This window comes from Fukomys damarensis, unplaced genomic scaffold, assembly GCF_012274545.1.
Source record: "Fukomys damarensis isolate Sample0158 unplaced genomic scaffold, DMR_v1.0_HiC HiC_scaffold_21, whole genome shotgun sequence".
Classification (NCBI taxonomy): Eukaryota; Metazoa; Chordata; class Mammalia; order Rodentia; family Bathyergidae; genus Fukomys; species Fukomys damarensis.
The window spans coordinates 38,143,644-38,163,201 of record NW_022900933.1 but is presented as its reverse complement, the minus strand read 5'-3'; the positions used below and the strand labels follow the sequence as shown (position 1 = coordinate 38,163,201).

At 58.5% G+C, this 19,558-nt stretch overlaps 1 protein-coding gene across 1 annotated transcript; it reads left to right on the top strand.

The window, feature by feature from the left end:
* Positions 1-9,123: 9,123 nt before the first annotated feature.
* Positions 9,124-19,558, top strand: Begain (brain enriched guanylate kinase associated; the record flags this gene model as incomplete). The annotated part of the gene is made up of 6 exons (XM_010609229.1): positions 9,124-9,420; positions 11,467-11,747; positions 14,127-14,288; positions 15,374-15,440; positions 15,557-15,664; positions 18,458-19,558. Coding segments are annotated over exons 1-6 (2,016 nt in total), but the record flags the coding sequence as incomplete, so codon positions are not given.

Below are 19,558 nucleotides of genomic sequence, written 5' to 3'. Positions count from 1 at the left end.
CAAATGAGCCTTGGGAGAACAAGATTTTTTGATTGTTGTTTTTTGTTTTTGCTGCACTAGGGATGAACTCAAGGCCTTCGCACTGAGCCTAATTCCCAACCCTTTTTATTTTTTATTTAGAGACAGGACCTCACCAAGTGGCATTGCCCAGGCTGTGTTTGAACTTTCAATCCTCCTGCCTCAGCTTCCTGGATTTCATTTGTTGACTGTCCCAGACCTTTAAGTTCTTTCTGGTTCACAAATCTGGCGTCCTGTTTAAGGACTCTGATGTCGTGCAGCTGGTGGCCTTGGTCGGCTTGAACTTGGTTGTGTGTGGATCGAGGCTGTTTATTTTTAGGCTTTGGCACATGGGCACCCATACATTTGGGCCACGCTCTGATTTTCTCCAGTGACCACCCAGGCCAAGTGCTGCCCTCCTGGGGACAACAGGAGACCCAGGCAATGCTGTCCTAGCATCCCCTCCTCAGGGCCCCCCTGGTGCCACTGCTAAAGCCCAGGCAGGGCTGAGATGCAGCTCCAGAGCCTCCTCCACCTCTGCCCCCTAAGTCCCCACTGGGTCTGTCCCACCCTGCCTCCCCCTTCAGGTCTTCTGGTTGTGGCTGTTACTTTATGCATTGATCGCACATTTAACACTTATTAAGTAAACAAGTGACAAGTGCTGTGAGGACAGAAAGCAACAAGGGGTGGCATGGCACAGACCCGCTGGGAGGGTGGCCGTGCCCAGGGCCCAAGGCAGGGGCCTGGAGGGGGGCAGAGGCCACACGGTCTCAGCAATAGGGGAGTGAGGGGCTTGAAGGTGACCCAGGTGCTGAGCTGAGCCCCCAGAAGGAGAGGTAAGGTGGGAGGGGTTGGGATACACAGGCTTGGGCGCCCCCTTTGTTTAGCAAGTGCCTGCTGCACACTGCCCTGGGCATTCAGGGGTCTCACTGAGGATCGGGTCTGGCTGGTGTTGAGGTCTGGGACCTGCCGTCTCTGGAAGAGGTGCTGGGAGGTGGCCACCCCTTCCTCCCTGCTGCTGGCTCCCCTATCCTCTGCATCCCTCTTCCACCCCCGCCATCCATGTCAGTAGGCTGAGCCCCTCCCTAAGTGAGGTCCCTCTAGGCTTCCTGCCCACTTCTAAGCCTGAGGCTTTAGAGGGAACCTGGTAACTAATTCTCACTAAGGTGTCAGTGACTACCTCTTAGTAGCCAGGGCATCCTAAAGGGGCCTGTCGTGCTGTGGGAGCTGTTCCTCCTCTCTCCCCACCGTCTGCCTCAGCTCAGTTCCTTCCACTCTAGAAGGAGGGCATGTGCTTTAAGAAGACAGGGTTGTCGTGACATTGCTCACTGGTGAAGGAGAGGACCCAGTGGGACTGCAGGCCAGAGTCTGGGGTCACTCCCGATGTGGGAGCAGGGCTAAGCGCTGGACCCGAGGACATCCTGCCATCCCACTTACACACAGGGAAACTGAGGCTTTGAGTCCTGAGTGACTGGCTTGCATAAGCAGCTCACTCGTGCCTCTGACTGGAGTAAGCACCTGCCCCACAGGGCTATGTGGCCTTCACAGAGCCCCCAGCCCAGCTTCCACGTGGAAGGCGCTCAGATGCTCATAACAGCTGGGGAAATCAAGGCCCAGAAGGGCAGCCTCCTTTCGAAGTCTAGGCCTCCTCCCACCTGCTTGTTGATGTTGAAGTCTGCCACCATTCTGCTGTCTTCAGGACCAGGTTTCAGCTGGCCATGGTGGCTCATGCCTGTCGTTCCAGCATTCTGGGAGGCTGAGGCAGGAGAATCACAGGTTACATCATGGCCTGGGCAACTGAGTGAGACCCTGACTCAAAATAAAAAATAAAAAGTGCTGGGCAGGGCTGGGGATTTAGCTCAGTGGCATTGTGCCTGCCTCAAAAGTGTAAGGTCCTGAGTTTGATCCCTGGTACCACAAAACCAATCAAACAAACAAAAAAATAGTGCTTGGGGTGCAGGTCAGGGTGAAGGCCCAGGTGCAGTCTCCATTACTGAAAAACATAACCCCTCAGGACCCTGAGGGTTTGTGTGTGTGTGCGCGCGCGCGCATGTGTGTGTGTGTGTGTGTGTGTGTGTGTGTGTACACAGGTGCACATTGGTGTGAGCAGGTTGGGGAGGGGAAGCCACAAAACCAATCAAACAAACAAAAAAATAGTGCTTGGGGTACAGGTCAGGGTGAAGGCCCAGGTGCAGTCTCCATTACTGAAAAACATAACCCCTCAGGACCCTGAGGGTTTGTGTGTGTGTGCGCGCGCGCGCATGTGTGTGTGTGTGTGTGTGTGTGTGTGTGTGTACACAGGTGCACATTGGTGTGAGCAGGTTGGGGAGGGGACCATGCCTGCCTAGGACCCAGCATTCTAGAGAGGTGTGGGTGTGGCAGGGACTTGGGGTGCAGTCCAGGTCACAGTGAGTGTCCCGCAGCCCTGACTAGCTTTCTGATCCAGGACCAGTGAAAACAGGCCTCCTGCCGATCCATTTAATAAGTTTGCTGTGTCTGTGTGTGGCAGTGAGCAGGCTGGTATCGTGGTCAAATTAGCAAAACCAGCATGGGCGCCTCGGTGGCTGGTAATGAACCTGATCATCGAGGTGTTGCCCTGCAGCCCCTTCTGCCCCGAGCTTCAAGGAGGTGGCAGGGAGGCTAATTTGGGAGCTGTCACTGGCTGTGAGGACCCGTGTGGCCACCTGTCCCCCATCTTCCCCTGGGTGGGGCTGCTGAGGGATGAGGCTGTGGGTTTGGGCAAGGGAGCCCCAGGACCAGGCAGGGAGAATGGCAGCTGGAGTAGGGAGAGCACATGGAAGGGGCGCAGGGACACCCTGGTGTTAGGAGTTGGAGAGCAGGCTGCAGGGGTAGGGGCAGTGAGAAGCCAGGTGAGGTTGGAGGTGGGGTGGAGGTGGGGGGAAAGAGCCTGGTGGGTGTAGGCTGGGCAGGAAGGGAGTGAGCCGGCAGACACAGGGAGGACAGACAGCACTTGATGGGGCGGGGCCAGAGGTGAGGAGAAGCAGCTCCTCAGTGTGGGAGAAAATGTTCCGGAAGCAGGAAGGGATGTTCCAGAACAAGAGACCAGCCATGGTGACCCTGGGGCCACAGAGGGCTGCCTCATGGGTTGTTTGTGGTAACAGTTGCTACAGATGGGCATGTGGTAGGGACATCTGTGGAAGTCCTCATTGGATGGTGTAGAGCACTGAGGAGGTGGCCTGGTGGTGGAACTTGCCCTGTGTCACTGAAGAGATGTGTCACTGAAGGGTATGAATGAGCCATGGCTGCCAGTGAGGACAGGGCAGGTGAGGAGCTGCACAAGCCATTGTGTTGAAGCAGAAGGGGCATTGGAGGGGAGCCAGGGAGACAGTGTATGGGGGAGGGTACCACAAGTAAGGTTACAGCAGGGTCCACAACGGTGATAGGGAGAGTGGGTGTTAGAAGTGGGGTTACCACAGGGGTTCCCTTTGGTTTGGAGTACAGTGGGTGTGGTAGGTGCAATGATGCAGCAGTCTGTGTTGGTTTGGGGATACCAGGTATCCAAAGTGGAATTACTGCAGGGGTCCATGTTGGCTTGTGGTAAGAGTGGGTATCTGACGTGGGATTACCACAGGGTCCATGTTGGTTTGCGGTGATCAGGTGTCATGCATCCATATTGCTTTGGGGGAAAGTGAGCCTGAATTGGGATTATTGCAGGGTTCTTCATTCGTGGTGGGGATAGTGGGTATCAGAAGTGGGGTTACTGTGGGATCCACATTGGTTTGAGAGTAGGTGACCAAGGTTGGACTACTAAAGGCATCTACATTGGATGGGAGAGAATGGGTGTCAGCAGTAGGATTACTGCGGGGGTCTGCACTGATGTTGAGATGGTGGGAGCCTGTAGTCACTATATTGGGGTTCATATTGATTTGTGGGAGAGTGAGTTCAGAAATGGGGTTAGTGCAGGCATCCATATTAATTTGGGGGAGAGTAGGTGCTGGAAAATGGATTATTGTAGGGTTCGCATTGGTTTGAGGTGATCAGATGAAATTACTATAGGGATCCATACTGGTTAGGGGGAGGATCAGTTGGAAGTTCGATACAGCAGAAGTCCACATTGGTTTGGGGGATAGTGGGTATCCAAAAAGGGTTACTTAAGAGATCTTCATTGGTGATGGAGGAGACTGGATGTTGGGAACAGAGTAACTACAAGGGTCCACGTTGGTTTTGGGGACAGTGGGTGTTGGAAGTGGGATGACTGAAGGGCCCCATATTGTTTGGAGGAGATCAAGTGTTGGAAATGGGATTTCTGCAAGGGTTTATATTGGTTTTGGGAAGAGTGGGGCCAGGAATGAGATTACTGTGGGGGTCTACATTGGTGCTGGGGAGAGTGGGTGTTAGAAGTGGGATGACTGCAAGGGTCCATATTGGTTTGGGGTAGAGTCAGTGTTGGAAGTTGAATTATTACAGGTATCCATATTGGTTTGGGAGAGACTGGGTGTCTGAAGTAGGATTACCACAGGGTCCATATTGGTTTGGAGATTAGGTGTCCAGAGTTGGATTACTATGAGGGTCCATATTGGTTTGGGGGTAGGTGGAGGTCCAAAGTAGGATTACTGCAGGATCCGTGTTGGTTTGGGGGAGACCAGATGTCCAAGGTGGGATTACCATATGGGTCCATATTGACTTGGGGAGATCCGGTGTCCGAAGTGGGATTACTGTGAGAATCCATATTGGTTTGAGGGAGAGAGGAGGTCCAAAGTCGGATTACTGCAGGATCCATGTTGGTTTGGGTGGGACTCGATGTCCAAAGTAGGATTACCATAGGAGTCTGTATTGGTTTGGGGAGATCACATATCTGAAGTGGGGTTACTGTGAGAGCCCACATTGGTTTGGGAGAGAATGGGTGCCTAAAGTGGGACTACTGCAGGATCCATGTTGGTTTGGGAGATCAGGTGTCTGAAATAGGATTACTATAGGGATCCATATTGGTTTGAAGAGATCAGATATCCAAAGTGGGATTACTGTGAGGGTCCATATTGGTTTGGGGGAGAGTGAGGTCCAAAATATGATTACTACAGGATCCATATTGGTTTGGGGGAGACCAGATTCCAGGGTGGGATTACCATAGGGGTCCATATTGGTTTTGGGGGAGAGTGGAGGTCCCAAATGTGATTACTGCAGGATCCATGTTGGTTTGGGGGAGACTGGATGTCCGAAGTGGGATTACCATAGGGGTCCGTATTGGTTTGGGAAGATCAGGTGTCCAAAGTGGGATTACTGTGAGCATCCATATTGGTTTGAGGGGGAGTGGAAGCCTAAAGTGGGATTACTGTGGAATCAAGATTGGTTTGGGAGGGACCAGATGTCCAAGGTGGGATTCCAATAGAGGTCCATAATGGTTGGGGAAGATCACATATCTGAAGTAGGATTACTGTGAGAGTCCATATTGGTTTGGGAGAGAGTGGGTCCCCAAAGTGGGATTACCACAGGATCCATGTTGGTTGGGGGGGGACCAGATGTCTGAAATGGGATTACCATAGGAATCCATATTGGTTTGAGGAGATCAGGTGTCCAAAGTGGATAACTGTGAGGGTCCATATTGGTTTGGGGGAAAGTGGAGAACCAGAGTGGGATTGCTTCAGGATCCATGTTGGTTTAGGGAGATTACATGTCTGAAGTGGGAGTACTACAAGGGTCCATATTGGATTGAGGAGATCCAGTATCTGAAGTGGGATTATTGTGAGGGTCCATATTGGTTTGGCAGAGAGTGGAGGTCCAAAGTGGGATTACCACAGGATCCATGTTGGTTTGAGGGAGACCAGATGTCCGAAGTGGGATTACCACAGGAGTTCATATTGGTTAGGAGAGATCACATATCTGAAGTGGACTTACTGTGAGAGTCCATGTTGGTTTGGGAGAGAGTGGGTATCCCAAGTGGGATTACCAAATGATCCATGTTGATTTAGAGGAGAGAGTCTGAAGTGGAATTACTGCTAGGGTCCATGTTGGTTCGGGGGAGATTAAGTGTCAGAAGTGGGCCCACATTGGTTATGAGAGATTAAGTATCAGAATTGGGACTATTGCAAGATCTGTATTGCTTTAGGGGAGATTGGGTGTGGAAAGTTGGATTACTGTAGGGGTCCACATTGGTTTTGGGGAGGTCAGGTATTGGAAGTGGAATTACTGTAGGGATCTCTGTTGGTTTGGGGGAGACCAAGTTTCAGAAGTGGGATTACTCTGGGTTCCACATTGGTTTGTGGGACAACAGGTATCAGAAATGGTGTCATAGGGCTGGGGATTTAGCTTAGTGGTTCTGCTGCCTGCCTTGAAAGCATAAGGTCCTGAGTTTAATCCCTTGTACCAAAAAAAAAAGAAAAGAAAAGAATAGAAATGGGGTCATTGGTGGAGTCCACTTTGGTCTGGGGAGAGTCGATGAGAAATGGAATTTTGCAGCCTTCCATACATGTGAAGGCTCTGGCGCATTACAGCAGGCCACTTTCCCTCCCTGCCTCAGGCACAGCACTCCTCATTGTCACCCCTTTGCCGCTGCCCTAATGAGGGCTGGGGAGGACCTCTGTATGCCAGGTTCGTGGCCCCACCCCTGATGTCCCGGTTCTCCAGCTCCAGAGCCCCATGCATCTCTGACCTCCCCCTCTCCTGGGGCAGAAGAGGTCAGCTGAGCCCCTCCCTGGGGTTGGGGAGTCCTGGCCTTGTCCCTGACTCATGTTTAAAGTTTTGAATCTTGTGGCTCCATGGGGCCTCAGTTTTTGGTTTGTTGTTTGTTTCTTTTGTCTAAAATCCAGTTCCAGTGAAGACAGGTTGAGGATAGTGGAGTCCATGACCTCTAGGGAGAGGGCACAGACTGGGCACTGTGATAGTGGCCTGCTGTCCTAGGTAGCCCCTGCCTTTTCCTTCCACCCCACCCCACCAGTGCTGCTGGGCTGGTGGTGCTCCCGGAACACCTCCAGTACATGGCCGTCACCTGCCTCGTACCTGGCTCTGCACTGGGACCCTGAGGAGGAGGAGCAGACACAGCCCCTCCACCCAACTCATGGGAGGTCAGGAGGCCTTTCTGGAGGATGAGGATGGAGAGAGCTTAGCAAGGGTCATCATGAGCAGGAGTGGGACCTGTGCCAGGGCTGGTCAGCTCTGCCCGAGCTTGGGTGCCCAGATCTGCCCTCTCCCCGAGGGCTCCCCAGGACACAGTGTGCTGGCTGCTGGCACATGGTTCTCTCTTGGCACAGAGGGGGTAGCAGGGTGGAGCTGCAGCTTCCTGATAAGACGAGGTGGATGACACGCTTCCTGCGGTGTCTCCTGACTCCTGCCTCTGTTGGGGGGAGTGGCACAGCAGCCATGTAGGCTGTGTCTGTGTGCCTACAAGTAGGGAGGGGGCAGGACCAGGGCAGGCATTAAGATCCTGGCATCCATGCTATCCCAGTGAGGGCAGTTCAGTTCTCTCCTGTCTGTGGGCCACAGGGCAGCACTGTGCATAGCACAGGAAGGTGCACACATGGGCAGGCTGGCACACTTACTCTCCAAGGAGCCCAGCAGCCAGGGCAGTGACATTGGCTCCCCCTTCTAGGGCAGATAGATCTGCAGAGTCCGCTCCAGGGCTGTCCAGGGGCTAGGGGGACATTGCAGCCCCAGAGCAGTGCTCACAGTGACAGGCTGTCCTGTCTACCACGGCCCATCGGGCCTGAGGGCAACATGCCCCTGGCTGGCCCTGCACCTCTTATGTGCAGCTGCCACGGCCAGCCATATCCTCACAGGGTAGTGGCCCCGCTGTGGGAGAGGTGAGGAGTATAATAAAGCACCAGGATTAAACCTGGCATCACAAGAATGGTTGGCAGAGATGTACCCAGCCAGGCCCTGGGACCCCGAGCTCCTGAGCACCTGCCTCCTCATCTCATACAGGGGCTGAGGACATGATTGTGCGGGCACCTAGGTGGGTGCTGGGGCACTGGCTGGCTGCTTATGCCCCGCCTGCCCTTGGGAAAAGCCCTCAGCAGGCACAGAGATGGTGTCAGCAAGGTCACAAGGAAGCAGAGAAAGCCCTTCCAGGATGCACAGGAACCGAGCAGAGGACAGCTGCAGGAGGTTCGAGGTGGGGTCTCAGCGGCAGGGCTCCACCCACCCTGGCCTGGTCCCTGTGTTCAACAGTTGGTGCCAGCACCTTCCGTGGTGTCTTTGCAAAGCCATCCTCTGGAGGCCCAAGGGTGGGCAGAGAATTCGGATCCAACGTGGGTTCCCCAAGGAGCCAGCCAGAGGTGCAGCTGAGGGAACAGGCCACGCAGCTTCCTCCAGGCCTGCATCTGTGGTGGAGAGGTGTCTGGGGACAGCTGCTTACTCCCCAGCTCTGCTGTCCACTCAAGATGCTGGGCATTGGTAGCCAGCCAGAAGTAGGAACATACACATGGCCCCAACTGAAGGAGGGCAGTCCCAGGGGGTCTTTGCCAGACTCCTAAAGTAGGCCCAGGTAGAGAAATACATCCAACCTCGCAGCCAGAAGCCCAGAGCAATCTGGCCTTGCCAGTCTTCCCCACCATCACCTTCATGGCTGTCCAGGTCCTAGCTATGCACCAGATACTCTGCTGGGCACTTGAGCCCAAGGGGAGTAAAGCAGGCTGGTCCCTGGACTCGGGCTGGTGGCAGGTCACCATGAGTCCCCTGGAGGAGACCAGGTGGGCTGCCCTGGCAGGTGACATAGGCTGGGGCCTTCAGGAGAACGGGGGCTTGTGTGGAGCAGCCAGGAAAGAATGCCCCAGGCCCAAGGGACTCCAAGGACAGTAGCCCAAGGAAGTCCAGGGAGACCTGAAGGCCAGTGTGCTAGGATGGTGATGGGTCCCAGGCAGCAGGAGTGGACTTCTAGTCTAGGTACAGGTAGGACTCCAGGATTGTGACCAGGGAGGACGTGTTCCAGATGAGTTCTGAGTGCAGACAAGTTGGGGGACCAGCTGGGGCAGGAGAGCCAGGCACCCTTGCACTTGACCATAAATGGGGTGGCAGTGCAGCCCCCAACCCTGGGAGAGCAGGGCTGGGTTCACGGTCCCCCAGTGCTAAGTGGGGAGGAGTTAGTGTGGGGCAGGAGGGAAGGAGCGCTATCCTGGCTGAGGGGACACAGGGACAAAGTCACCAAGATGAAAAACTGGCTGCTGCCTGTGCGGAATGACAAGCAATTTGGCGTTGCTGGAGCATGACCGCTGGGCCCAGGCTGAGTGCAGACTGAAGGAGGCAGAGGCTGTGCCTGCGGGGTGCGAGGCAGGCCCTGTAGAGCCAGCGCCAGGACATGGGGACGTGGGCAGGAACAGGAGCAGCTCGCGGGTCCTGCCTAACCGTGGCAGTGACAGTGCAGCCCAGCCCCGTGGCCATGCCATCCAGCGGGGAGCCAGCAAGCCAAGGCGGGCACAGACCCCCAGCAGGATGGCCCATGGGAGAGATGGGCGGGGCTTGGGGACCATGAGGGTGCCCTGGGGGAGGCAGCATGAGACCAAGCCCCCAAGAGGGAGCAGCACATGGGAGGATGCAGGAAAGGGATGTCAGGTTGTTCCCGGGGAAAGGACAGCTGGACAGTGGTGTAGGGTTGGGCATGGGGCCCCACTCAGGATGGTGGCAGCTGCCCATCTGTGCCAGTGCTGGGGACTGGGCGCTGGAGCCTTTCTTGCCCCTTTACACCACAGAGCGGGCAGAGCACAGGCACAGGGCACCACAGCTTCCTACCCAATGGGACACATGGGGTGGGAGGACCACCAGCAGTGCCGGCCCCTGGTCTGTGCCTGGCGTACCCCCACCTCAAAGACCTCAGCTTCCTCAGAGCTTCTCCCGGGTCCCTAAGCCAGGGTCCCAAGAAGGACAGACCTCTGCTGATGGGCCACCTCTGTCTGAGTGGAAGCCCTCCTCTGATTGCAGATGGGCAGCACATCCAGGCCTCCACAAGCCCACCTCAGGGTTCTGTGTCCACCCAGTGGCCACTCTAGGGGCCCTCTGTCCATCCTTCTGCCCAGCAGAGGCAGGAAGAGAGCCTGTGCACCCAGCTGGGGTGGCACCAGGCTGGGCATCCCAAGCTGCTGCCATGCTGACAGCTGGGAGTGGCAGCAGGCAGGAGGCAGGTGGTCCTCTCCTCACCAGGGGTCCCAGGGAAGGACACTGTGGAGCACAGGCCTGGGTGGACCCATTCTCCTCTGCCACTGCTCTGCCCCTGGGGACTGTGACCAACCTCTCTGGCCACAGTCCTCACACCCTAGGACAGGGTGGTCAGTGGGTTTGGTTGCCAGATCTGGGTCACCTCATGGCCCAGTCGAGCCCCACCCCTTCCCTGGGCCTCAGTTTCCCCCTAGAGCCCACCCTTTGTCAACTCTAAGTTGTGCTACTAAAGCTTGACTAGAGACCGCCCAGCAGAGGGACTCGCAGGTGGGGTTGGTCCTTGGAGAGGAGAGAGGAACACCCAAGGCCATGGCTAGCCTCCTCAGGCCCCTTCTGACTGCTCTGGCCGGAGCATCCTGCTCACCCTCTGTGCCAAGGGGATCCTGGACCAGAACCCTAAGTGCAATCTGGCCAGTGTCCAAGCCATGCCCCACCCCACCCCTGCCCCACAGCGTGCTGCCCTGACTGCATCTCTGCCGGGCAGCGAGGGGCTCCATCCTCCAGATGAGGAAACAGGCTCGAAGCAGGGAAGCAGGGGCTTTCCTTGACCTCTGCTACCTCTCAGCCTGTCAAAACAATGCATGTGGTGACTTCCTTTCTTTCTGGTGCCAAAATGTGATCCTTAGTAATTTTTCCCCCTGCTTTTTCATCCATGGAAAATATGACATATCCTGAAACCTATAAAAATTTTTTCAATTACCCAGCGTCCTACCACCCAGGCATAACAAATGAACATTTCTCTCCTTCCATGCTGGTCCGTGGCAGTTCTAAATGGGATTACACTGCTCGCTCTCCCAACACACACATCTGCCTGTCTTCGGGCGCCTCTGAAAGCCTGGTTCCTGGGCCAGCGTCGGACCTTTGTGAATGGAACCAACCCATCTCAGCTTCATCCCACGTCCATCTCTGCCCCATGGCCAGCAAGGCAGCCCTGGTGTCCCTGCTGCCTGCCCATAGGTCTCCAAGAGCTCTGCAGCTGCCCCTAAGTCTCAGGAAGGGACGTCCCCCAGCACACATCAGGGGCCCTGGAGTGTGTCCAGTTGTCCTCCAGGCTCGTGACCTTTCCTGCACCTGTCTGCTGTCTCGCCCAGAAGGCTTCTGAACTCCCCCAGGTTCCACAGTGCCCAGGATACTGCATGTCCCAATCCCACAGCCCCCTACCTCCCTGACCCATGGGTTTTGCACACCCCAGTGGAGTCAGGGAAGATCCCTCCTCTGGGCTAAGATGGTGGCTCTAGGCCTGTGGGTGGGGACAGGACAGCACAAATGAGCCCCAGTAAGTGACCAGTAAGTAAGGGATCCTTCACAGAGAGACTCAGTGCCACCCATGAGTTCAGCACCTTCAGGGTGCCCACCAGGCACTGACAGGTACCAGGCAGGACCCCTTCTCTGGCTTCTGCAGCCCTGTCTCTGCCACACTACAGGGAACAAGAGCACCCACCTCTCTTGGTCTCAGCTGAGGGCTGCAGCTGGCCACTCGGTGGCGGGCCTGGTGTGGCCCCCACCCCCTCCCCATGTCGCCCACCTGCTCTGAGCAGCTCTGTCCTCTTCACCCACAGGCTGCACAGCCCCTGGGTGCCCTCGTGCCTCGGGCAGCCCCGAGTCCTGCAGGGCCGCCTGGCCAGGTCCTCACCCTCGCTGTGGGACAGGTAAAACACCTGTGTCTCCCTCCATTCCACAGTGTCTGTGTCCATCGCCAGACATCCATCTCATGTGTGCGTCCACCTCCCCAAGACATTAGGGAGCTTGGAGAGGGGAGGGGTCTCTGTCCCGCATCCGCCGTGTCCTGGGGCTCAGGGACCAGTGAGGGTCCCTGGGGAGGAGGTGACCCCAGGACCTGCTGCATTCAGCGTGGCTGTCCAGGGCTCCCCAGGGGCAGGGAGAAGACCAGGACACACTGCCAGTGTGGGACCAGGTCCCACCTTGATTCACAGATCAGAGAGGTGACCACAGCCCCACGCTAGCCCCCCATTTCAGGTAAGGAGCAGCTTCTGGACCCAGGAACCCCAGCGCAGGATATGTGCCAGTCTATACTCTCACCCAAGGCCCAAAACCTTGGGCCCAGTAACTTCCCCATTCCCACAGTGCCACCTCCAAGGTAAACCTTTGTGCTCGGCAGCTGTGGTACCCAGTAGCACAGGGACCAGTGGCAGCCTCCTCCCCATGCATGGGTGTGCCACTCCATGTTGCAGGTGGACAGTGAGGCCACAGGCAGGTGGGGCTTGGTTAGTGCCCTGGAGGGAAGCGTGCTGGACTCAGGTGACCTCCCAGTGCACTCCTGTCTACAGCTTCTGACAAGCTGAGCCCCAGGACTTTGTGACCCGCTTTGAGGGGACGGGGCAGTCTAGCTTTGGGGAAGGGGTGCTGTGGGCACACAGGGTCTGCTGGGGCATGGACCTGGGATCTAGAGTGGGCGTGGCCCTGTGGGTTATGGGTGTGGTCATGGGCTCAGTTGAGCATGAAGAGGAGACCATCAAGTGGCCAGGGTGACAGTTGGACGTGAGGCTGAGAGAGGCTGCAGCTGGTGTTGAGGCCTGAGCAGGGGTCCCTGTGTGGCTGGGTGTGGAGGAGGCTTGGCCTTTGAGATGACAGGAGAGGTGCTGGGGCAAAACCAGGCGGGAGAGGGCTGGGGGCTGTATCTGAAGCCTGGTGAAGCGGTGTGTCTGAAAGGGTAAACTGAGGCCTGGAGCTGGTGTCCCTCAGAGTCCTTGCCGGCAGGCCCAGCGAGGGGGTTCCTCCCCACTCTCAGCTGTTGGCTGCCCAGGTCGGTTGGGGGTCCCAGTCCTGCTGTGAGGACATAGGAACAGAGCAGGCAGGTGGGGAAGGTAGGGGTGGCAATGGACGCACTGTGGATGAGGCAGGTGGAAGGGGTCCCTGGATGGACAGGGCTGGGGAGGAGCTGCAGGCAAAAGGCTGAGAGGCCCAGGCTGTGGATCGGGGAGCCCAAGGGGTGGGGGACATGGGGGGACAGAGGGCTGCCTGGAGGGGAGCGGAGCTCCCTGCCGGGCCAACTGGGCTTCCCTTGCAGATCTGCATCCTCTTTTGGGAAATGACTCTTGGGAGGACCCGCCTCGCCCTTCCCGAGATTCCCAAAAGACGTGTGCGACTCTTTATTTTTATTTATTTTTAAAAATATAGACCCGGGCAGGAATCCAAGAATACTTGGTTGAGGCTTGCTGGGAGGGTGCCCGCGGTGCCATGCGTCATTGCTCACGGGGCCTCAGCCCAGGGCACCTCTGACAGAGGGAAGGAAGCCCTCACCCGTGTGCGCCAGACCCCACAGCACATGCGAGGGTCTCCAGTGGGGCGCTCTGCAGGCCTCCTGCCTGCCCAGTCCGAGTGGGCGCTCTGCACCCCACATCCCTTGTCCATGGCAAACCCACCAGAAACCAGCAGCCAGGGGGTCCCCACCCTGACCCAGATTCAGTTCTCAGCCCCTCTGCCCTGTGCCCAGTTCCAGTTCAAGAGAGTCAGGGTGAAGGAGCCCCCTGTGGGAGATACTGGAAAGCTTCCAGAGGAAAGGGGAGCAGAGCTGGCCGAGTGAGTCTCCTGACTCAGGGGGACCCACTACCCAATAGAGAGGCGGCACCTTGTGCTGTGACCTCTGGCCAGCTCAGGAGGGGTGCTTGCTGTGTACAGGGCCTGGTCTGAAAAGGAACAAAGCTGGGGTCCTCTGGCCTCGGAGTGCACCTTCTACCACGTGGTGGCAGGGTTCTGAGGCCAGTGTCCCCCAAGGGGACCGCGCAGGAAGGACACTGGTGCAGGGTGGACCTGGGCACACTGACTCAGCATCAGAGGCCCTGCCTCCTGGGGGGCCATCTGTCCGGAGTGCCGCGGCCTCGAAAGGAAAGGAGTGTGTGTGTGTGTGTGTGTGTGTGTGTGAGAGAGAGAGATAGAGAGAGAGAATACGCGCATACAAGTGTGTGTCAGTGCGCCTGGCGGTTTGCGGGGTGCCCAGGTGACCCACACGGGCAAGGGGTTCCCCATACTCAGCGCCCCTGTCCGGGCCGCCACGCGTGTCGTTGCAGTGCGCTGCAGGAGCAGAAGGGCGAGCTGCGCAAGCGGCTGTCCTACACCACACACAAGCTGGAGAAGCTGGAGACCGAGTTCGACTCCACACGCCACTACCTGGAGATTGAGCTGCGGCGCGCGCAGGAGGAGCTGGAGAAGGTCACAGAGAAGCTGCGCCGGTGAGGGCCAGGCGCCTACTTGGCTGTGACCCTGCTTGCAGACAGGGACCTCACAGTCACTTAATGCCTCTAAGGCGGGAGCCCAGGGCCCCAGGCACCCCTCAGGGCAGCCCCATGCCCTGCTCTCATGTTCACTGTGGCAGGGGTGAGCCATCTAGGTGGTCCACCAGGGTCCCGCCTCTGTGCCCGGCCCAGGCTAGAAAGTGCTGTCCAGCCCTCCAGATGAGCTACATTCGCAGCTGCCCTTGGAGGGCCACGGAGGCTAACGAAGCCTTGAAGGACAAGATTATCTTAAACAGCAGAGTTTTCTAAAATAATCTTTTTCTTCACATGTAAGATGGTTATTTTTCTAAAACATATTACATGCTTTCCTGTCTTCTTAAACAGAGAATGCAGAAGAGAATGCAAATTTTGCTGTTGATTTTGTTCCTGTCAAATATTTATAGAGTACCAGCTGGTGCGGCCCAGAGGAGGACTTGCCAGGGGCTCTGCCCCTCCCTGAGCACTCCAGCCTGTGGGCCCTTGTGTGTGTTACCACCAGACTGTGTGCAGCCCATGCCCGGGCCACACACTGGACCTCGGTCGGGTCCCGCACTGCCACATCCGGCCACAAGCACCTTTTTGAGTTTCTCTCTACTAGCAAGAGGGGATGGCAGCAGGACACCAAGGCTGTCCAGTGGACAGACGCTGGCCCCAGCATGGAGTCCCACCCAATGGGGAGGTCCGTCTCTGTCCCTGTTAGGTCTCTGGCATCTCCCTGCTAATGTGCGGGGCTTTTCAGAGCTTCATGTGAGGTGGGAGTGACCAGGCAGCGAGGAGAGCCCGGCAGTGTCTTGCAAACAAAAAAGCTAGCTTTCCGAGTCACCTGTAAGGTGCCCCGCTGGGTGTGGGGAGGACAGCATGGCCTTGAACCTTGGCCTGGGGAGCCTGGAGGAGTTAGCCCATGTCAGGAGTACCTGTGCAGGCCCAGGCTGGGCTGGGGGCCCAGGGTGCTGGGGTCCTGCACCCCCCACTCAGACAGTGTGGCCCCAAGGGTTGTGGGAAGGTCAGCTGTGCTCAGCAGACCCCACTGCCTCCTGCTGCAGGATTCAGACCAACTACATGGCGCTGCAGAGGATCAACCAGGAGCTGGAGGACAAGCTGTACCGCATGGTGAGGCCGCCCTTAATCCACCAGCACGGTATTCCTAGGTACCAGCACAACACAGGCCTCAGCCGGCAGCTGGGCCCTGACTCTGACCACCTCCTTCCGCTGCCCCCGTCCTCCAGGGTCAGCACTACGAGGAAGAGAAGCGTGCGCTGAGCCACGAGATCGTCGCCCTCAACAGCCACCTGCTGGAGGCCAAGGTGACCATTGACAAGCTGTCAGAGGACAACGTGAGTGCCAAGGCGTTCGCCCACGGAGGGCACAGGCATATGCTGGGAATTGGGCAGGCAGGCCGGCGTCTTCAAGGTGATGCTGCCAGGGCTCCAGCAGATGGGCTGGAAGGACTTGAGCCAGAGACACAAGGCTTGACCCCAGGGTACGGCGTGGCCACTCAGGCCTCCTGCCCTGGGCCAGCCCCTGGGTCACCTGGGATCTCAGGGACCCCCATGAGGTGGCCCAGCTACACTCCAGGGACCCTGGCAGCTGAAGATGCTTCCCTAAGAACCCATCCACCCTGCCAGACCTACATGGCTCCAAGAGTATGGTGTGACCAACGCCTGCCCAAACAATAAAGAACCCTGCTCACATGAGTTTACATCTGAGTGGGGAAAACAGTAAAGCAGATGACCACACAAAGAGCAGTGTGTTAGAAAGCCAGCTAGGCAACAGTAAAGCAAGGAGCAGCACCAGGGGGTTTCTGGCCACGGGGTCTGCAAGTTCCACCAGGGCATCTCAGAAGAGGCTGAAGGCCAAGGGAACCTGGCTACGTGATGTCTGGAGCGGAGTGTTTCTTCCAGGCTGGAAGGACTGAGGTACCCAGGGCTGCCTGGGAAGCTTAGAGAGTAGCAAAGAGGCCACGAGAAACCCCAAAGCCCCGATGCCATGCTGTGCAGGCTCCTGTCAGGAAGCTGGCTTCATTCCGAGGGAAACGAGGCCCTGGTGGGTCCTGAGCAGGGAGGCGTGTGAGTGATTGCACTCATAGTTTTACTGGCTGCCGTACTGTGTGCAGAAAGACTGCAGGGGCATGGGGGCAGGGCCGTAGTCGAGTGCAAGACGATGGCAGGGTGGTGGCTACAGAGGCTAGGAGAAGCTTGAGGATTCAGGTTGTGCTTCCTCCCTAGGCTATGGACAGTCCAGGGGCTCTGGCACCAGCCCAGGGCCTTGGTCACTGTGGCATCTTCCCCTGGGGCCGTGTACAGAATGGAAACTGTCCAGGGCCACCCACTCCGCCCAGTGGCATCCCCTACTGGCTATGGCCGGCTGGGCAGTGCCCACAGCCCTCTGGTGCCTGTGATCAGTTTACTGTAAGCAAGCTGTGCTCTTCCTGAAAGGCCTAGGATCCCAGTTCCTTCCACCCTGCTGGACAGTGCAAGGGGGGGGGCAGAAAGGAGCCACAGGACCCGTCAAGCTGGCACCATGGCACAGCCCCAAGCTGGGAGCACTCGCAGGGTGATGCAGGTGGCCCCAGGGCTGCCTGTGGGGCTCCCTGGAGCAGGTGCAAGCCCTGCACAACCACAGGCACATGCAACAGAGATTTTCAAAGACCAATCCAAAGCCCCTTGATGGATCCTACTGTTTGCATCTGTTTTCAGCTCAGAGGCTGAGCCAGTCCTTGCCTGCACCCAGAGTCACACACTTGCTGCCCCTACCCAGCCCCAATGCCAGGCCACCCAGTGTGAGTGGGAGTAGGACTGGGTGGCAGGGGCTGGGGCTCATCCCTGACCCTCTTGGGTGCCCTTTGGAAGGACTCCTGGAGGCCCAGGAACAGGAAGCCCAGACCAGGTGGGCAAGCCAGGATCTTTCTTCCACCGCAGCGCCCCCACCCAGTGGCCAGTCCCAGGGAACACCTGGGCAGCCCCAGGACCAGCTACCTGGCAGTTCCAGCTCCAGGGCGGAACAGACCCTCACCTGTGGGCAGTGCAAAGCCAGAAAGGAACAGGCCACTTATTGCACAGTCCTGCCAGACAAGCAGCAGGTTCCGCCCTGCCGGGCCCTGGGCATTGGCCGGGCGGGGGACCCAACGCCTTCTCTTTCTTCCAGGAGCTCTATAGGAAGGACTGCAATCTAGCGGCCCAGCTGCTGCAATGCAGCCAGACCTACGGCAGGGTCCATAAGGTGTCCGAGGTAACGTGACCCCACCCCACTTATTGCACAGTCCTGCCAGACAAGCAGCAGGTTCCGCCCTGCCGGGCCCTGGGCATTGGCCGGGCGGGGGACCCAACGCCTTCTCTTTCTTCCAGGAGCTCTATAGGAAGGACTGCAATCTAGCGGCCCAGCTGCTGCAATGCAGCCAGACCTACGGCAGGGTCCATAAGGTGTCCGAGGTAACGTGACCCCACCCCCCACCCCACAACAACTGGCCCGGACAGCCACTGGCCTCCTTGCTAGGAGCCCCTGTCACCTGCCCAAGCTGCCCATGCCCCTGCGTTTCCCCATTGACCCTGGAGTGCCCTCACAGCAGCCTGAGGTCTGGGCACAGTTACAGATGGTCCCATTTCTGAGAAGTGGACTTCAGGAAAAGGGGCTTGGCCCTGGACAGGCAGGCCACACAGCCTGGTGCCAGAGCAGGACCCACCCGCCCAACTGCGCTCACCTTAGTAGCTGGCCCAGGAGGCCCTTCTGGCCAGGCCTACCCCACACAGCCACAGACCCCAACCCTGTCCCCGGTCCCCTTTCCTGGGCGTGGGCCGTCCCTGAGATACAAAATAGATCAAACAGTAGCGCGATGAGCCCCGTGCGGCGCCGGGGGCCCTCAATCTTTGTTGCATCTGTTTCTGAGTCTGCCTCTTTCAGTGGTGGGACCGGGTGGGGAAGCTGGGCTGGGACAGCAGGTGAGTCCCCGCGGGGCAGCAGCTGGGACAGGTGGCTCGGCCGGCCCTGTCGGCGTGGGGTGGAGTGGGTCAAGGTGTCTGGGGTCCCCAGGAGCCGACAGCACCCGCAGGTGTGCCAGGACCACCCGGGAGCCCCTCGCCTGTCTCGCCTCCCGCTGACTGTGGCCTCCCCTTGCCCTGCACCCCTTGCAGCTGCCCTCGGACTTCCAGGAGCGCATGAGCCTGCACCTGGAGAAGCACGGCCGCAGCCTGCCATCCCCGCTCTGCCGCCCGGCCTATGCCGACAGCGTCCCCACCTGCGTCATCGCCAAGGTGCTGGAGAAGCCCGACCCCGCCAGCCTGTCCTCCCACTTGTCTGACGCCTCGGCCCGCGACCTGGCCTTCCGCGACAGCGTGGATGCTTCGGGCCCGGGGTCCCCCTACAAGGAGGACCTCTGCTGCGGCGACTCGGCCCTCTACCACCCCGAGGAGCCAGAGCTCGACCAGCGGCCCGGCATGGACGCACCCGTGGCCGACGTGGGCTTCCTGCAGGCCCAGAATTCCACCGACAGCACGGCCGAGGAGGAGGAGGAGGCCGAGGCGGCAGCCTTCCCCGCCAGCTTCCGCCATGACGCCTTCCCCGGCTACGCGGGCTCACTGCCCACATCCAGCTCCTACTCCAGCTTCAGCGCCACGTCCGAGGAGAAGGAGCACGCGCAGGCCAGCACGCTCACCGCCTCGCAGCAGGCCATCTACCTGAGCAGCCGTGACGAGCTCTTCAGCCGAAAGCTGCCCACCTATGAGAGCAGCCCCCACTTCGCCAAGGCCGCAGCTGCGGTCGCCTCCCCACTCGAGGCCGAGGTGGCCCAGGGGTTCTCCCGGACAATGTCTCCGTACCCGGCCGAGTCCTACCGTTTCCCAGCCTCCCCAGGCCCTCAGCAGGCACTGATGCCCCCGAACCTGTGGAGCCTGCGTGCCAAGCCGGGGTCCGCCCGGCTCTCCAGGGACGACATGCGGGGCCACTGGCGGCCTCTGAGCGTCGAGGACATCGGTGCCTACTCCTACCCGGCCGCCACCATGGGCCGCGGCCCACCCCGCAGCTTCTCCGAACGCTACTACGGTGGCAGCATGGGAAGCCCAGGCCGGAAGCCTGAAGGCCGCGCCAGCCCCCTCTATGCCAGCTACAAAGCTGACAGCTTCTCTGAGGGGGACGACCTCTCCCAGGGCCACCTGGGGGAGCCCTGCTTTCTCCGGGCGGGTGGCGGTGGTGGCCTGAGCCTCAGCCCCAGCCGCTCAGCCGACCCCGTGCCCGAC